The 15,057-nt window shown below is 31.3% G+C and overlaps 1 protein-coding gene across 3 annotated transcripts in view; it reads left to right on the top strand.

Moving 5' to 3' along the window:
- The window catches only part of LOC112688573, a 44,843-nt gene extending 36,619 nt beyond the window's left edge, over window positions 1–8,224 (top strand). For 2 of the 3 annotated variants that reach the window (XR_003149070.1, XM_025561834.1), the window contains one exon: window positions 7,991–8,224. Coding sequence is in view for 1 of the 3 variants with exons in the window: in XM_025561834.1 (XP_025417619.1) it covers window positions 7,991–8,025 (35 nt within the window). In the remaining 2 variants the exon portion in view is untranslated. Of the gene's footprint in view, window positions 1–2,574; window positions 2,832–7,990 lie in introns of all 3 variants that reach the window. The other variant, XR_003149069.1, reaches the window with a different exon arrangement.
- Window positions 8,225–15,057: the final 6,833 nt, after the last annotated feature.

Raw genomic sequence — 15,057 nt, 5'->3', positions numbered from 1 at the left:
TGAATATATAGAAAATAAGCTAAATATACACAATAATGAAACTAACATTTCTTTGGTTATTTTTACCTTTTTATCAAGCCTTCAAAAAAAATGGAAAGAGTGTGGTCGTAATGCAAATAAATTGTATTCAAAATATTCTCCTTGGCTTGATACTAAATTAATATTTTCTTTTAATAAAAACGTGACAAATAATACTATAACTAAAAGCCATGGTCGTCCAAAAAAAAATTTTGAAGAAAGCTGTGATAAAACTAAAAAAAAAAGGGTTCAACATTTGTTAGATTCACATAGTTCTCAAGAACTAGCATTTGCTTCTCGTCTAAGCTTACGGTCTTCTGGTAAAAGGCACGCATCAATAGTTATCGGAGAAGTGACCGAAACAACTCCAACTCGAGCTTATAAATTTAAAAAAGCATATAAAATATTTACACAAAATTTTAGTATTAATAAAATGTTTACCCCTGAAGAAGCTCTGGCTATTCTTGTAGATTTAAACTTGACCAAGCAACAATACATGACATTGCGCCAACGACTAAAAGAGAAAGAAGTTAATGTTTTTCCATCTTACGATGTTATAAAAAATATAAAAAAAAAAATGTTATCCGCCTGACCACAGTATTCTCATTACCGAGTCATCAGCGGAAATTAAAATGCAGGCCATATTAGATACTACAACTTCCCGAATCGTCAAATTACAAGAAACAGTTCTTCAGCAAAGCATAAATGATATACAACTAGATTCGGTAGAATGTATTTATAAATGGGGTTTTGACGGTAGCTCTGGTCAAAAAGAATACAAACAGAAATTTACTGATGATAATGTTTGTGATTCAAATCTTTTAATGACATCTCTTGTACCAATTCAGTTATATGGAATTCAAAAAAACAATGATGAAAAAATAATAATATGGAAAAATCCATGTCCGTCATCTACTGGGTTCTGTAGACCAGTTCGATTTTTGTTTGAAAAAGAAACACAAGATACTATTAAGAATAAAATTTGTACATAGAAAATCAAATAAACAACCTCGAACCTACAGAAGTGGTTATTGACTCAATAAATTTAAAAATCAACAACAAATTGTTACTTACCATGGTTGATGGAAAAGTTTGCAACGCGATTACCGAAACAAGTTCCCAGGTTTGCTATATTTGTGGAGTGTCTCCAAAAAATATTAATAACATAGATTTCATTAAAAATAGAACTAATAATATATCGACATATTCGTTTGGTTTGTCTACACTTCATGCACGTATACGTTTTTTTTGAGTGTCTAATGCATATTTCGTACAGATTAGAAGTGAAGAAATGGCAAATGAGGAGTAAAGAAGAAAAACAATCATTTCAAGCTAGAAAAACGTATATTATTAATCTTTTTCGAAAAGAAGTTGGTATAATTATCTCTCAACCTAAGCAAGGTAGCGGGTCCAGCAATGATGGTAATACCGCTCGGTGGTTTTTTGAAAATCCTATGTTATCAGCAGAAATTACCGGATTAAATATAGAATTAATATCTAGATTTGGAGTAATACTCACAACAATTTCATGTGGTTTTCATACAAATATTTTGGCATTTGAAAAGTATGCTATGGACACGGCAAAACTTTACATAGAACATTATAACTGGTACTATATGCCGGCTAGTGTTCATAAAATCTTATTTCATGGTGCTGATGTAATAAAACATTGCTTACTATCAATTGGACAATTATCTGAGGAAGCTTCGGCTATTTGTTAAAGCTATTTGTATTGATACAAATATTGATCTTCTTCATCGTTTAATTGTTATATCTGACCTGGTCATATCATCAATACGGCCATATCCTTCTAAAAAAATGGTACCATTATCCTCGGAAGTATTAACTTTATTAACTTGTTCGGATCCAATTACACCCGAAAAAAACGTTGTTATTACCGACCTAGATTCTGAATAAAATAATGTATTTGATGTTAAATTTGTTTAATATATAGCTAATAAGTTATAAAAAAATGTTAAATTTGATTCAAGTCTAGTACTTTAACGTTATGTAAACATTAAAACTTGTAAAATAGGTATATTACATATTTGTTATTTTTTTCAAAATTCCGCCCACTGTGATACGTAGCGAAAATTAAACCAATATGGACTTACGGAATACAACTGCGGGATTGTGCTAGTAAGTTCAATATTGAGATTATTCAACGCTGCCGAAACATTGCTCTACGTACTATTGTCACAACAGCTTACTGGTACGACTGAAACGACATTATCCACCGAGATTTAATGATGACCTCCGTCCAGAATGAACTTACTAAGTTTGTCCGCAAACATGAGATAAATTTGAACTAATACACTGATCCAGCAGCAAATCAACTATTCAAAAACACTCAAGACACAAGATGTCTCAAACACCAAAGAACATATAACTTAGTATAAGATATTAAATTAAGACCGATGCCTCTACATTGGGATAGACAACCTAAACATGCAATGCACATATTTATCAAAATATTATCATTAATATTTGTGTACACTTTTTAAATGTATTGCTAAATATCATCGATAGTCATAATAAGCTTTTTATTCGTTATAGCCTCCACCATTTGGTTTAAGGCCTGAAGCTGACGCTCCGCCGTGTCCAACAGCCTCATTACTGCGTCCGTGCCAGTTAGCAATTGTACCTCATCAGGTCCCAGCAATATGTTCTCCCAATGTATTGTTTTAAATTAACCTCTGCAGTACTTCCAGTGGGTCAGTCCATTGAAGGCAGAAAAACACTATATGTTCCGTAGTGTCATTAATCCAACCCACTGTGTGAACATCCGGGATGATGGTTTTCCTCTTAAACAGGTAGCTCTGAAAACACCCGTAATCTGTGAGCGCTTATGACGTGTGGAATTTCACCTCCTTCTGCATGAAGGACATAATTTGTTGTCAGGTTAATCTAACTAACTAACCTTTTCCATCCACTGGACCTTGTTTGTTTCAATCCACAACTCCTGTGCCATTTGTCCAGTGTAACTTTGCGTTCTTGTCTCTTGATAATGATTTTTTTGCCATCATTTTTGCTCTCACTGACTCGTACTTGTTCCACGACCAGTAGATGAGTCCGAGGTATTATCGTCACGACTGAGGCTGCCATATCAGAGAGACCGTTCTATAACAACTAAACACACGCAAGGCTGCACGCCACTGCATCTGAGTGTAGGTGTTGCGGCTTATTCCCCATCACCGTTGTCCTCACTGGCGCTTTATGCAGCAGTTTGCTGTTGACGACTGACATTAAAAGTTGACTTTTGGCATACGACAGACCACCAATGTTGGCCATCAATCTGCCACCACCACCGCATCTTTTGAATGCTCACTGATGACTTCTTCAAATGCTTCCGGAACGAACTTACTTATTCAGGTTTTTATGAATAACAAATATTTGTTTTGAAGAGACAGAAAGAAAACGCATGTTATGGGCTCTTCACAATCTGCAGTAGACGAACGTCACCCGACTTTCCTCATATGCTACTTTACGACAGCCCCCATGGGTCATTGTCGACAGCCTCGCACAGCTTAAGTTATTCATTTTTTATTCATTTTATTTATTTATATTTTTAATCTAGGCTGTCTTAGTTTGGTCGTGGTAGCTCGATGGATTGGCGGTTAAGAAGCAGGATAGCTTTGGTAGGGTTTAATTTTTTAACTGCCAAGCCTTGAAAATAAGATCTATTGTATGATTAAGGAGATTGAGGAAAGAGGAGTTGATATCTATTTTCTAAGTATAACAAGGCTAAGCCTTTAGACAAAAAGAAGAAGTATATTTCCTAAGCTGTATTTATTTATGTGAATAAATTATTATTATTAAAAACTATCATACCATTTTTAGTATACTTATAATGGTAAGTATTCACTTTCAATTTTTTTTCTACCTCTTATAAATAAAGATCAGTGAAGAGTGAATTTTGGAGAGACTTGAGCACAACAAGCGCTCTAAGCGGATTTGCGTTTACAAGCGGGAAGTGATTTCGTTCGTTTTTTCGATTCTTACAAAGCAACAACAGTCGCAGTGTACTTGTCTTGTTAGTGTAGAAATATACATGGAATACGATAATATTGTTTTCCTCTTGGGACGGTTTCGCAAAATCGCACACCGCGCACTGATCTGTTATGTACCCAGTCTGCCGGTACTAGATCCCTCGTTTCAATCTGAATATAAATAATAATACTATGTTAATACAGGTGCGTTGCGATGTGTATATTTATTATGTATTGTATGTACCTTATCCATTTAAGATTCTGAGTGAAATGAGGTATGTATAGATTTTACCGTGATGCATGTGTGTTATTTTTATTTTATTTTGTATCTGTGTATACAATTTAAGCTGTCTTTCAATAATGTCGATAAAATAATTTTGGTTTAGCAAAAAGTCTAAAAATAAAAATTTAGCTTATTAAAAAAAAATATATATATATATATACGAGCATTTGAGTATAAAATGTTGACAAAAGAATTAAAAATATTTTTAAAGATATTACAAGCAGTCTGGAATTAAGAATGAATGATATAGTAGCAAATATGGTAGTGCTTGATTAAGAAAAAAGTATGTTTTCAATATTAAAAGGATGTATTATAGAATCAAAAAGGGCAAAGAACTGTAATCGCCCCGAAGATAAAATTATGCAGTTAAAAATATTGTTAATGTCCCGTATAGTAAGAGTATGAGTGCAAAGAACAGGGTCGTTGAGAGATAATTTGAATGGTTGTGAAGGAAAAAAGAGTGCCCGAAACGGTACCATTTGTTGGAACCCCATTTATTTTATAAAAGTTATTGAATAATTACAATGCTGACTTTTCTTTCAAATATATCATCATAAATAAAATTTATAAAAAAAATTCATAGTTTTTAATCAACTAGGTTTTTTTTTTTTTTTATTCTAATTAGATTTTATATTGATTTAAGATTTTTTTTTCAAATTATATATTTATTTGAAATAATGAAATAGAACTTGGCTTTTGATTCTAATTAGATTTTTTAAACATGGCTTTTTATTCATATTAGACTTTTTTATTGATATAACAGTTTTTATTTAGTATTTTTAAAAATAAAAAATATTTCAGAACCCGTCTTTGAGGACTCCGAATACCTATATCATTAATATGCACGCTTAACGTTAATTAATTAGCATTTTAAACCAACCTATTAATATAGTTTTTCAGCAATGATTCTTTCGCGATGTTTTGAATAAAATGTTTGTTTATTACGGTTTACAGTAACTTTATAATAATTATAATTATAATTATTATTATAACTGAAAATCGTTAGTTAATTTTTTTTTTTTTAATTACTTTGTTTTTTATTTAATTTAATATTTATTAGATAATTCTAAAATAGAACATGTACAGTAGTTAGTTAGTATAACATATTATTATGTGGTAGGTACATGTTACATATCTATTTATTTATTCTAGCCAATAGTGTCACCAACGCAGTGTCACCGAACACATACTTTTATGGGGCAGTTCGCCTTTTCATTTAACTATGGTGGTGGGTTGTATGGATAAATTTACACTCTAGTTAGTAAATCTTAGGAATGTACAAATTAAGTGACAGTCGATCTATAGATGGTAGGATACTATAATGCGATAGAGCAATTTACCTATCAATGCATATCTTTATATTATATTAAGTATAAAGACGTACATTGACATTTATATCTATTTCGTACACATGATGAAGCTAAACGCCTCTCGATAGTCAGTGTTTAAAAGTGATTATACAGCATGCAAATACATCTTTTAAACATTTTACGATAGTTACTTAAATTCCAATAACCCCGTGAAACATTGGCGTATACAAGGGGGGTGTTTGGTAGATATGAAACCCCCCTTGAGCCGTATCATATATTACATTATTATAGGAAAATAGGTAAATCGATAATACAATATGAAATATAAAATAATGCACAATACTAATTACATATATACAGGTTAACATTATCGCGATTGCGACAATACGTGATGAAAATTATTCGTTTACGTTTTCGTGCAACACAAAACGTTTAATAATAATAGGTATTATAGCATCGAATACTGACATTCGAATAATTTATGGTAAAGCTATCCGAATTCGAATATACATTACATCTATATTACAGACATTGTGTATACATATTAATTAATTAAAATAAAAGTTTTAGTTTGTGCGTATTATATATAATATTTAATAATTATAATTAACACCCCCCTTTAGAAAATCCTAGCTACGCCACTGCCGTGAAACATTTTTAAAATATCTTTTTTTTTAATTACAATAGTTTAAAAATTAAATAAACAGTTTTTTGTTTTACATTTCTTTAATTTTAATAACGCATTTAATATTTAAATAATTAAACCTATATTTATATACGTTTCAAATTGATATTAAGTGTTTTTTTTCTAAAACCAATATGAAATAGATAAGCAATAAGTAAGGTAAATAGGTAATAATTAATAACTAATTTATAATTATAATTTTCAGTCTGTACGATTATTGATTTATGATAAAATATGTGGCATTTTACTCGATCATAATTTATATTATTATTTTTAAGTGCTGTTTTAAGCGGCACATTTAACAATAAATACAATCGTATTCTAAAATAGACTTAATAGTGCGGGCTGTCGGTTATAACCCCCTATCCCCCCTGGATACGCCACTTCTGAATATTTCCTATCTAATAGATGAAATTGGAGTGATAAATTGCGTGCGAAGCGAGTGACTTTATGATGGTTAAATTTACAATATAATCGTTCAATCATGTAACCTGTCATTATTTGTTCTAACTTTTTGGGTGATGGTATTAACAAATGTTTATACTTTGCCACACCAAATAAAATACAAGTCGGCACTACTGCACCAACGTTAAATTGGTATCTAATCAATATGTTTTATAAAAAAGTTGCATTTGATACGAAAACTTTTTTTAAATAAATACAAAAAAAAAGTAGATCACTCAGTTTTTTATTTTTAACTTGGTGTCTTATAATGTTTGCCTTATATGCCCTTTAACCCAAACGCTAAAATATATACTTTGTCGTACTGCACACTTAAGGATTTTGTCATACTCACCTTTCAAACGTTAACAGTTATGAGTAACACAGTTATAATAGTCGGTATTTTAGATTTTGCATATGATACATCTAGGAATTTAAAAAATATATAAAATTATAAACAAATGCCATAGTATAGGGAATAGAACTACAATACACTTTTAAATTTCGTACTACACACTTAAAATTTTGTATTACACAAAGTGTGTCGTACTGCACGCAATTTTAGTCTCTGTCTCAACCCTCCATGTAGAGTACAGGGCAATGCAATATCTACTAAAACATTTGTATACAAAATTAACCCTGTGTCTAAATTAGAATATTATTATTATTATAACATTACAACTTAAATCTACCAATAGTAATTTTATTTTTATCGATTGTTCTTAGTTCTAAATATAGAATACAGAATCCATTGCGTAGTTTTTGAAATAGAAAAATTTATATTTTATATTTTAATAATAATAATTTATAATTTGCTGTTTCGCATTTGCTCGTAAACGTTCATTATTGTGTTCTGTATAAAACACATTGTTTTTCAACAAACAGAAAAATGTATTAATATAATATTGTACGGTTTATATATTATGATAAAACTCATTTATTTAAATGATGGGTCGAAAGTCAAATGTAAACCCTACAGAATGTGTCGCCGTTGTAATGACTTTTAAAGAACGAGTTATGACCGAAAATGAAATGAAAAAAAGTGAATACTCGTAATTTTTTTTATGATTTATTATATTGTTACAAGGGGTCAGATTTATGTAATTTTACCATAAATTTCGTATGTATTATTTTGATGTTAATAGAATGATAATATAAAATATATTTATAAATGTTTAATGTATAGGTATTTTAATAGTTAGTATATAAGATTATAGATTTTTTTTATAATTATGATTATACCATAGTTTTTTGATTTTTGCAGAGGTGGAAGTTGAGCAGAAATTCCGGAAGTGGTGACAGGAATCGGCAGGAAAAGAGCATTAAATAGGAAAAAGTTTTAAAATGAAAATGGGTGGGGGTGGGGACATGTACGTGAGGTATTGGTGTTACTACTATAGTATCCTTTATTGCCGTGCAATAGGTTTTATCATTATTATTAAGATACGAGCATTATTGTTTTACATTATAAATAAGACATATTATTATTTGCATATGTTGTGTTCGTCAAAAAAAATTTATTTTTAAATTAAAAATGTGTTATTCCTTTTAACGTAATTTATAATTATTGGATTTTTTTTTTTTTATCGAAGAATTGTTAATTTCGAGATGTTCAACTGTTCATTCCGTTTTTCAGTATTATATATTTACAAAACTGATAGCATGTCGTGGGTTTTACAGTCGCGTCTAATCGGAAACAAAAATTGTACGTTTTTGTAAATTAAATTTTTTCACATAAATATGTAGATCCAGCACATGCTCGCTCGTATAAAAATATATATAAATGAAGGGTTTGAATTTTTGTAAAATAGGTACGTGTCAGAAACATTATTTCGTTACGAGTATCTATATTTTAATATCCGGAGCTGTACTACTCACGGCCATATTTATAATTATATAAAACACAACAGTAATTATTATTATTATTATTATTTAGTGTTTACCTGATAACGCTATTAGCGTTTGTTTTTATTTTTATTTCCCCAGCGAGTACAACATAATATTATATACGGTTTTCTGTTGTACGTTTCGACCGTTCGTACATAATTGAATACACAAATAATTATGAAACTCGATTTACTAAATACATCTATATTCAGTGGAACGGTTAAAATACTTTTAAAATGTTTAGATAATTTTTTACAATCGCGTCCACTACACACCTTTCCACTACACAGAGGCCATTAGTTATAGTGTAACATTACAATATTAGGTTACACTTGAATTAATTGGATTTCGTTCCGTTGTTTAAATTTAATTACAACGGCCAAATCGCATTGTATACATTGTTTATAAACATGTACATAATTTTTCGGCGCGTACTACACGCCCATATAATATATACCGCGTCTGTGTTTATTCGGTCATGCCAAAGTTTGATCGTTAATGAATTTACGGCATTCTTCAAGTGGAGGACACGTTGTATCGTACGATATTCTATCACCCCCCGCGTAGGTTTCAGTGACGATGGTGGTGGTTTATTCTTAGCTTTCGGCATATTCTGTGGCTGCGTACTCGTGAGCAGATTGTTGACGAAGAAATTCCGAATTATTCCTATGCTTGTCAATAGCAACGGATGATCCATTGTACTATGTATTACAATAATGTAATTATTATTTCATTTTTATCGTATCCGGCGCACCTAACTTTTAGAGTAAATGCGGTTTTAAAAATCCAGATTTTAAAATTAGAATCGATATCAACGCCGTAAAACGAATAATTGTATCCAAATGAAATTTGCACTCGTGAACATGATCTTCGAATAACTTATCGGTCGCAAGAAATCTTCATTTGATAACGGGTCAAAAAATAGAGCACACGTGATATCACGAAATGGTTTAAAACAAATAGTATGCATGGATATCACGGAATAACGTAATGTCTATGCATTAGCAAACTGTTTATCAATTGGACGATTTATAACGAATTCGTTTAGTGACGATGAGATAAGTAAACAACAAACTTTGAACTCAGTCAATAGGAGTTGTTTGAAGTCATTTAACCGCAATAATATATACAATATGGCCCTGCATTCCGTGGTATGCAATATTATTACACAGACAATTGAAATGTAGTTGTCTGAAACCTTGCCGTACGTGTACGTTGAATCGAAAATTGTCAATTTATCAATCGTAATCGCAAACAATTAAGTATAATATTGTACCGTGAACGGTTTACGGTTCAACAGGTGGAGATTCGTGAGCAAAAAGTTTGGAAAAATAATTCATAGTTTCCAAATGCGATAATCTAAAAATACAGCGCGGTTGAAGGGAACCCTTGCGGAAACCTATCAGCAGACGTTTTACATTTCAATACAAACGGCGGGCGAAACATAAAAATAATTGGATCACGCACGTTAAAATCGAGTGCATATAAAATAGAAGGGGGAGGTTGGAGGGGAGGAAGTTAAGTGTAGGACGTGTGCACGCAAATGTTTTCCGGCGAACAAATTGGATATATTCAAAAGTGCCGTTGGACCATCGGAGAACGATCACGTCGTAGTAATAACGGTCGACGTCAATGATTTGGACTCGCCCAACGAGCACACGTTTTTATGGGTTACGTGTTTACAGATGCCCATGCACGTGTTATAATCTAATACACGTTTATAGCAGTGGAGTACTGCAGCGGTGGTCGCAGAAGTAAGGTAATATAGTTCCTTCTACGTATTACACAGATATAACCAGGGTCGAATTAAGGTCCAATGTCACCACGGATCAAACATTTTTTGCCGCTCCTCCGCCCTTCAAGATGAGCTCTAGAAATATTAACGCTAATTTTAACTTATAACATTTAAAAATAATATTAACTTATCGAACTATTTTTAGTTTTATGACACTATTGACGATACAATGGTTTTGATTATCTTATGGCAGGGGAGGAAGCGGTGTACCTAGGATTGTCTAAGACAATTTACATTTTTGGTTAGGGTGCCCTATATTATATATAACTTTAGGGCCTGCAGGTGTCTAGTTTCACCTTTGTGTCAAATTTTCATGATAGCAGGTAATTTTCGTCCGAACATTTTAGTTGCCTATCGTATATTTGAGGACGGCCATGTAAGCCTTTGCATCCTGATCGATAATTTAATAACTCCGTATCCAAACGACCGTATCAATGTGATCTGACAACTTGATATATAAAGGCGCGTAAACTTAGGGTAACAAAGCGCAAAACTGTTCAACTAAATATTCGATGAAATGTTTGACGAACTGTTCGCGTGTTTTCCGTAAAATGATAAATAATCAACTTCATAGTTGTTCTGTCAGTCGCTGGGTGTAGTATCTATGTCACTACAAATAGAGATTTGAGTTAAAATGCATTGGTATAGTTTGGTTGTATTATTGTACCTTGCATTATTTTTCAAGATTTATTAAAATAGTTTTTATTTTTTGGATCTCATATTATTTCATTATTTTTATAGCATTCAATAAACTTGAGGGTATTTTTTTTCATTCAATTCTGTCATAATTAAAAATATGAGAAAGATAATTATTAAAGTTAAATATTCTGACGAGAAAATGTATGACTAATATTCAAGGGCTGTGGGCAGTCGACTAATTTATTGAAGTATATATTATAAGCTAGTAACTACAAAAATAAAAATAATCAATAATATTTAAGTTTTGTGTATTTATGTGTTTTGTGTTCGCGCGATATCTATTAATGTTACGTCGAAATACCGACAGTTTACGGATTGCCGATTTGTTATGCACGAACACATGTTCACCGTTTTATTACGCTAGTGTGCATAGGCGTGGGCACCGGCCTCCCTAGCGACGTTCTTGGCCTCTTGGCTTATAATGGAGAAACCACGAATATATAATATCTATATCCGTGGCTGAAACAGTAACAGTAGGTGATTTTAAGTAGAAGATGAATTTAAATTTTAAATTTATTGAATTTTATTATTTGTAATATTTTAATAAATTACTTGTTTAACCAAACTGATAAATAACTGTTTATTATGTAATAACTGTAATAAGATGGGTATAGAAGGTTGATGTATAGTTGATAAAATATTTACAAAAAATAAATAAGTAGCGCATTAGTTAATAGGCCTTATTTATTAGTTCATAGTTGTAATAGCATAGGAAACCAATTTTCAGATCAAGAAAATCTTTAATTTGACGGGGTGAAAAAATTCCAGGTGCTATATAATTTCCATACAACAAAAATAAGTCGCAAATATAGATACAAATTATAGATCATTGTAGTAAGTAAGATTTAAATTTTATAATTGGCGTCCCCAGCCATGGAGGTCTGGACACGCATATGCTAGTGTGTAAGCGCTCTAAGAAAAAAAAATATATATTGGTAGGATTCATTGCCTTATTTATAAAAAGAATAGTTTTGTGTAATACAGTCGATACAGCTTATGCCGTATATAACGATAATCTAGCTAAAACGATTTCCAACAATATAGGATATTATTGGATTATCATCTTTATATATGATCGTATATGACGATAATCCGGATACAAGGAAGTAATTTGAAATTTAATTTGGTTTTATATTCGCTTGTATAACAATAATATCAGCCAAATACCAAAACTCAAATAAAAAACTTGATTTTGTATAATATTAATATAATATTAAGCTATTCATTTCTTGATTAAGAATTGTATGGTATTTTAACTTATTAGATTCTAGATATCAAATTATAATATCTGACACAGTAATCGTGATACTTAACCGTCATTAGAGATCAGTGTTGAACTTATTTTTGGTGAAGAGCAAAAAATGTATCCAAGGCACCCACCGACCCAACATCTTCATCCTAAAGGCATTCAATGGTTACAATTAAATATACCCTTTGTGGTTGCTAGGGGAGGTGATAAGGGCATCCGCTTTCTCCGTTGACCCGTATTATATTAAATATAGTGGTAATATGTTACATTTTTTTCTTATTTTTTTTTCTTGTTCTTATTGTTGGGTCTTGATGTCATTTTTTATATTTGTTGTAACGTTTTTTAATTTGTATAAAATATCGTTGGTAGTGGGAACACCAAGGATTCTGTATTATATTATTCTGCGATTATAAGCAATAGTGGTAGTTGAACGAATTTCTAGAACCAACCAACTTATCTATGTTTTCCTTATAAAAGCATTTAAACTGACCAACAATGGCCGTTTGCATCGATAGACTGGTGTTTTCAACGCACAACTAAATTGTTGAACTATAATTAATATCATAGGTTTTATGATTTAGTGTGTAGAACATAGGTCACATTAGTAAGATACTCGTACATATATTTTTTACGTACCTAGTATATTTATATTTTCTATGATATCCTTAGGTGGCTGGATCGAGGTAGGGGGACCATCTATCCACCAACGATTTTGGAGGAGCAATTGCTTCAAAATAATACTTTCGTCACGCCACAGATAGATATGCAAATTATCTATCGTTATATTAGAAATTATAATTATAATTTTTTTTGACATTCAAACAATATTATCATAATGCCGACGTTTGTTATTACCACGAATTTAACTAATTCATCTGAGATAGCGAATGAGTGACTTCATGTTTATGTTTGCCATTGAAACGCATTCCATTATACATTTATAATTCCTATGAATAATTTCTGCACAAACGAGATTTTCTGCGAGTTCACTTTAGGTTTTAACGTAACCCGGAGCAATTGAAAATATTACTATTATTATTGTTAATCCGGAGATGAAAACGATAGGGAATTAAAGCACTTGTTTTTAAACTAAAATCGGACGACCATAAGTAGATTATATTATTTTAGATTATTAGTCTGAATGTGTAAAATTGTAGTTCATTTCCCTTAATTAATTGTTTAATTTAAATGCCATGCCCCATTGCGAACACTCAAACGCACGCATAAAATTAAAACTTTCGGTCAAAACACATTTTATTTCTACCCGTTAGGGGGGGAGGGAAGGATTTGATTTAGTCACAATAAATAAAACCATTGCTACTATCATACGTTACGTTTTTTTTAAATGGAAAAAAACGAGTTTATTTCTTGAATTTTATTTTTTCCCGCAGTTAATTTTAAGTAAAAAATCATGCTGCAAAAAATGCAGTAATTTTCTTTACTTTTTATTAGCACAGTGCATCGTTTATACTGTAGTACACGACTGTGGCGTTGTTTCGAAGACGAAAAAAAACCATGCAAAACAAAACGAGTGTATAGTGATAGTGATCATTATCTTTCAGTATGTTTAAAATGGTTGTTTAAATCTTGCTTTTAATTTAAAAAAAAGTCGCTCCCTTTTATTATTCAAGATGGTATGAAACGTAAACATAGAAAATATAACGTCGAAACAGACGCTGCTGCAAAAAAAACAGTGTCAACTAAAAGAATATGTGTGTATAAATATGATTCATACACTAATGAAACCTATTTAAAACGAAACAAAAAACTAAGAAATTAATTAAATAAATTAATTACCCGATTTTAGTTTGGAAATTTTCGACGACAAAGTGTACTGAACGTAATTTTTTGACTCTAAATTTGAATGGTTTAAAATGTTTATTGAGATTTTAGTTTTTTTTTTTTTTTTAATACTACTATTTTCGAACAAATCAAGTTATTCCAAGTTTTAAAACGGGACGTATCCTAACTCAATAAATATTAATGGTGGGCCTTAATCACCTATGTACCGTCCGCATGTTTTTTTTTTTTTTATCGCCTCGTTGATGTATGTTATCGTTTAATTTAATTGTTGAGAAGATCGAAAATCTGAGAAAAAGATTATAGAATATATATATGTACCTAAATAGACAAATCTTAAAAGGGGAGGATATGTGAACTTGTCGTAGAAAAGTTCACGAGTCGGAAGGCTAAGACGATGACGATGACAGTATCTAATCGTTTTATTTACGGAAAGCGTTTATCGAAAAGATTCATCGCGTGACAGGAAACACTTAATCACGATGCCGTCGATGGAAAAAAGAAACGTAATTGACGTAATTATATGGAAACGGGTGACTTTAGATGTTCCGAAGTTAAATAATGGACTACCGTTGCCACGTAACGAAGGGTAAGAGAAGGAATAAACCCTCCTCGCGAAAATCCCTCGGTATATATATATATATTCGGCCCTCATAAGTACTTTGAATCGGGCATCAAAAATCTGAAGTCATAAAAACTTCGTGTTGTATACAATGTATACAACAACCTTGGTAAGCAGAGGAGCAATTTCAAGAAGAAAAAAATTGAACGTCGAATCTGATGAATAATTGTTTGTTGAATAAAGTGTGTATACACACACCTGGACGTATATATAGGGTTAGGTATTAAGGTTAAGTATTTAGGTGCACTCTGACCACATCATCTGATACGATTATAATAT

The sequence above is a fragment of the Sipha flava genome, unplaced genomic scaffold, assembly GCF_003268045.1.
Source record: "Sipha flava isolate LNK unplaced genomic scaffold, YSA_version1 39_pilon_pilon, whole genome shotgun sequence".
Lineage (NCBI taxonomy): Eukaryota > Metazoa > Arthropoda > Insecta > Hemiptera > Aphididae > Sipha > Sipha flava.
The sequence above is the reverse complement of the archived record's forward strand: the minus strand, read 5'-3'. Positions and strand labels throughout refer to the sequence as shown.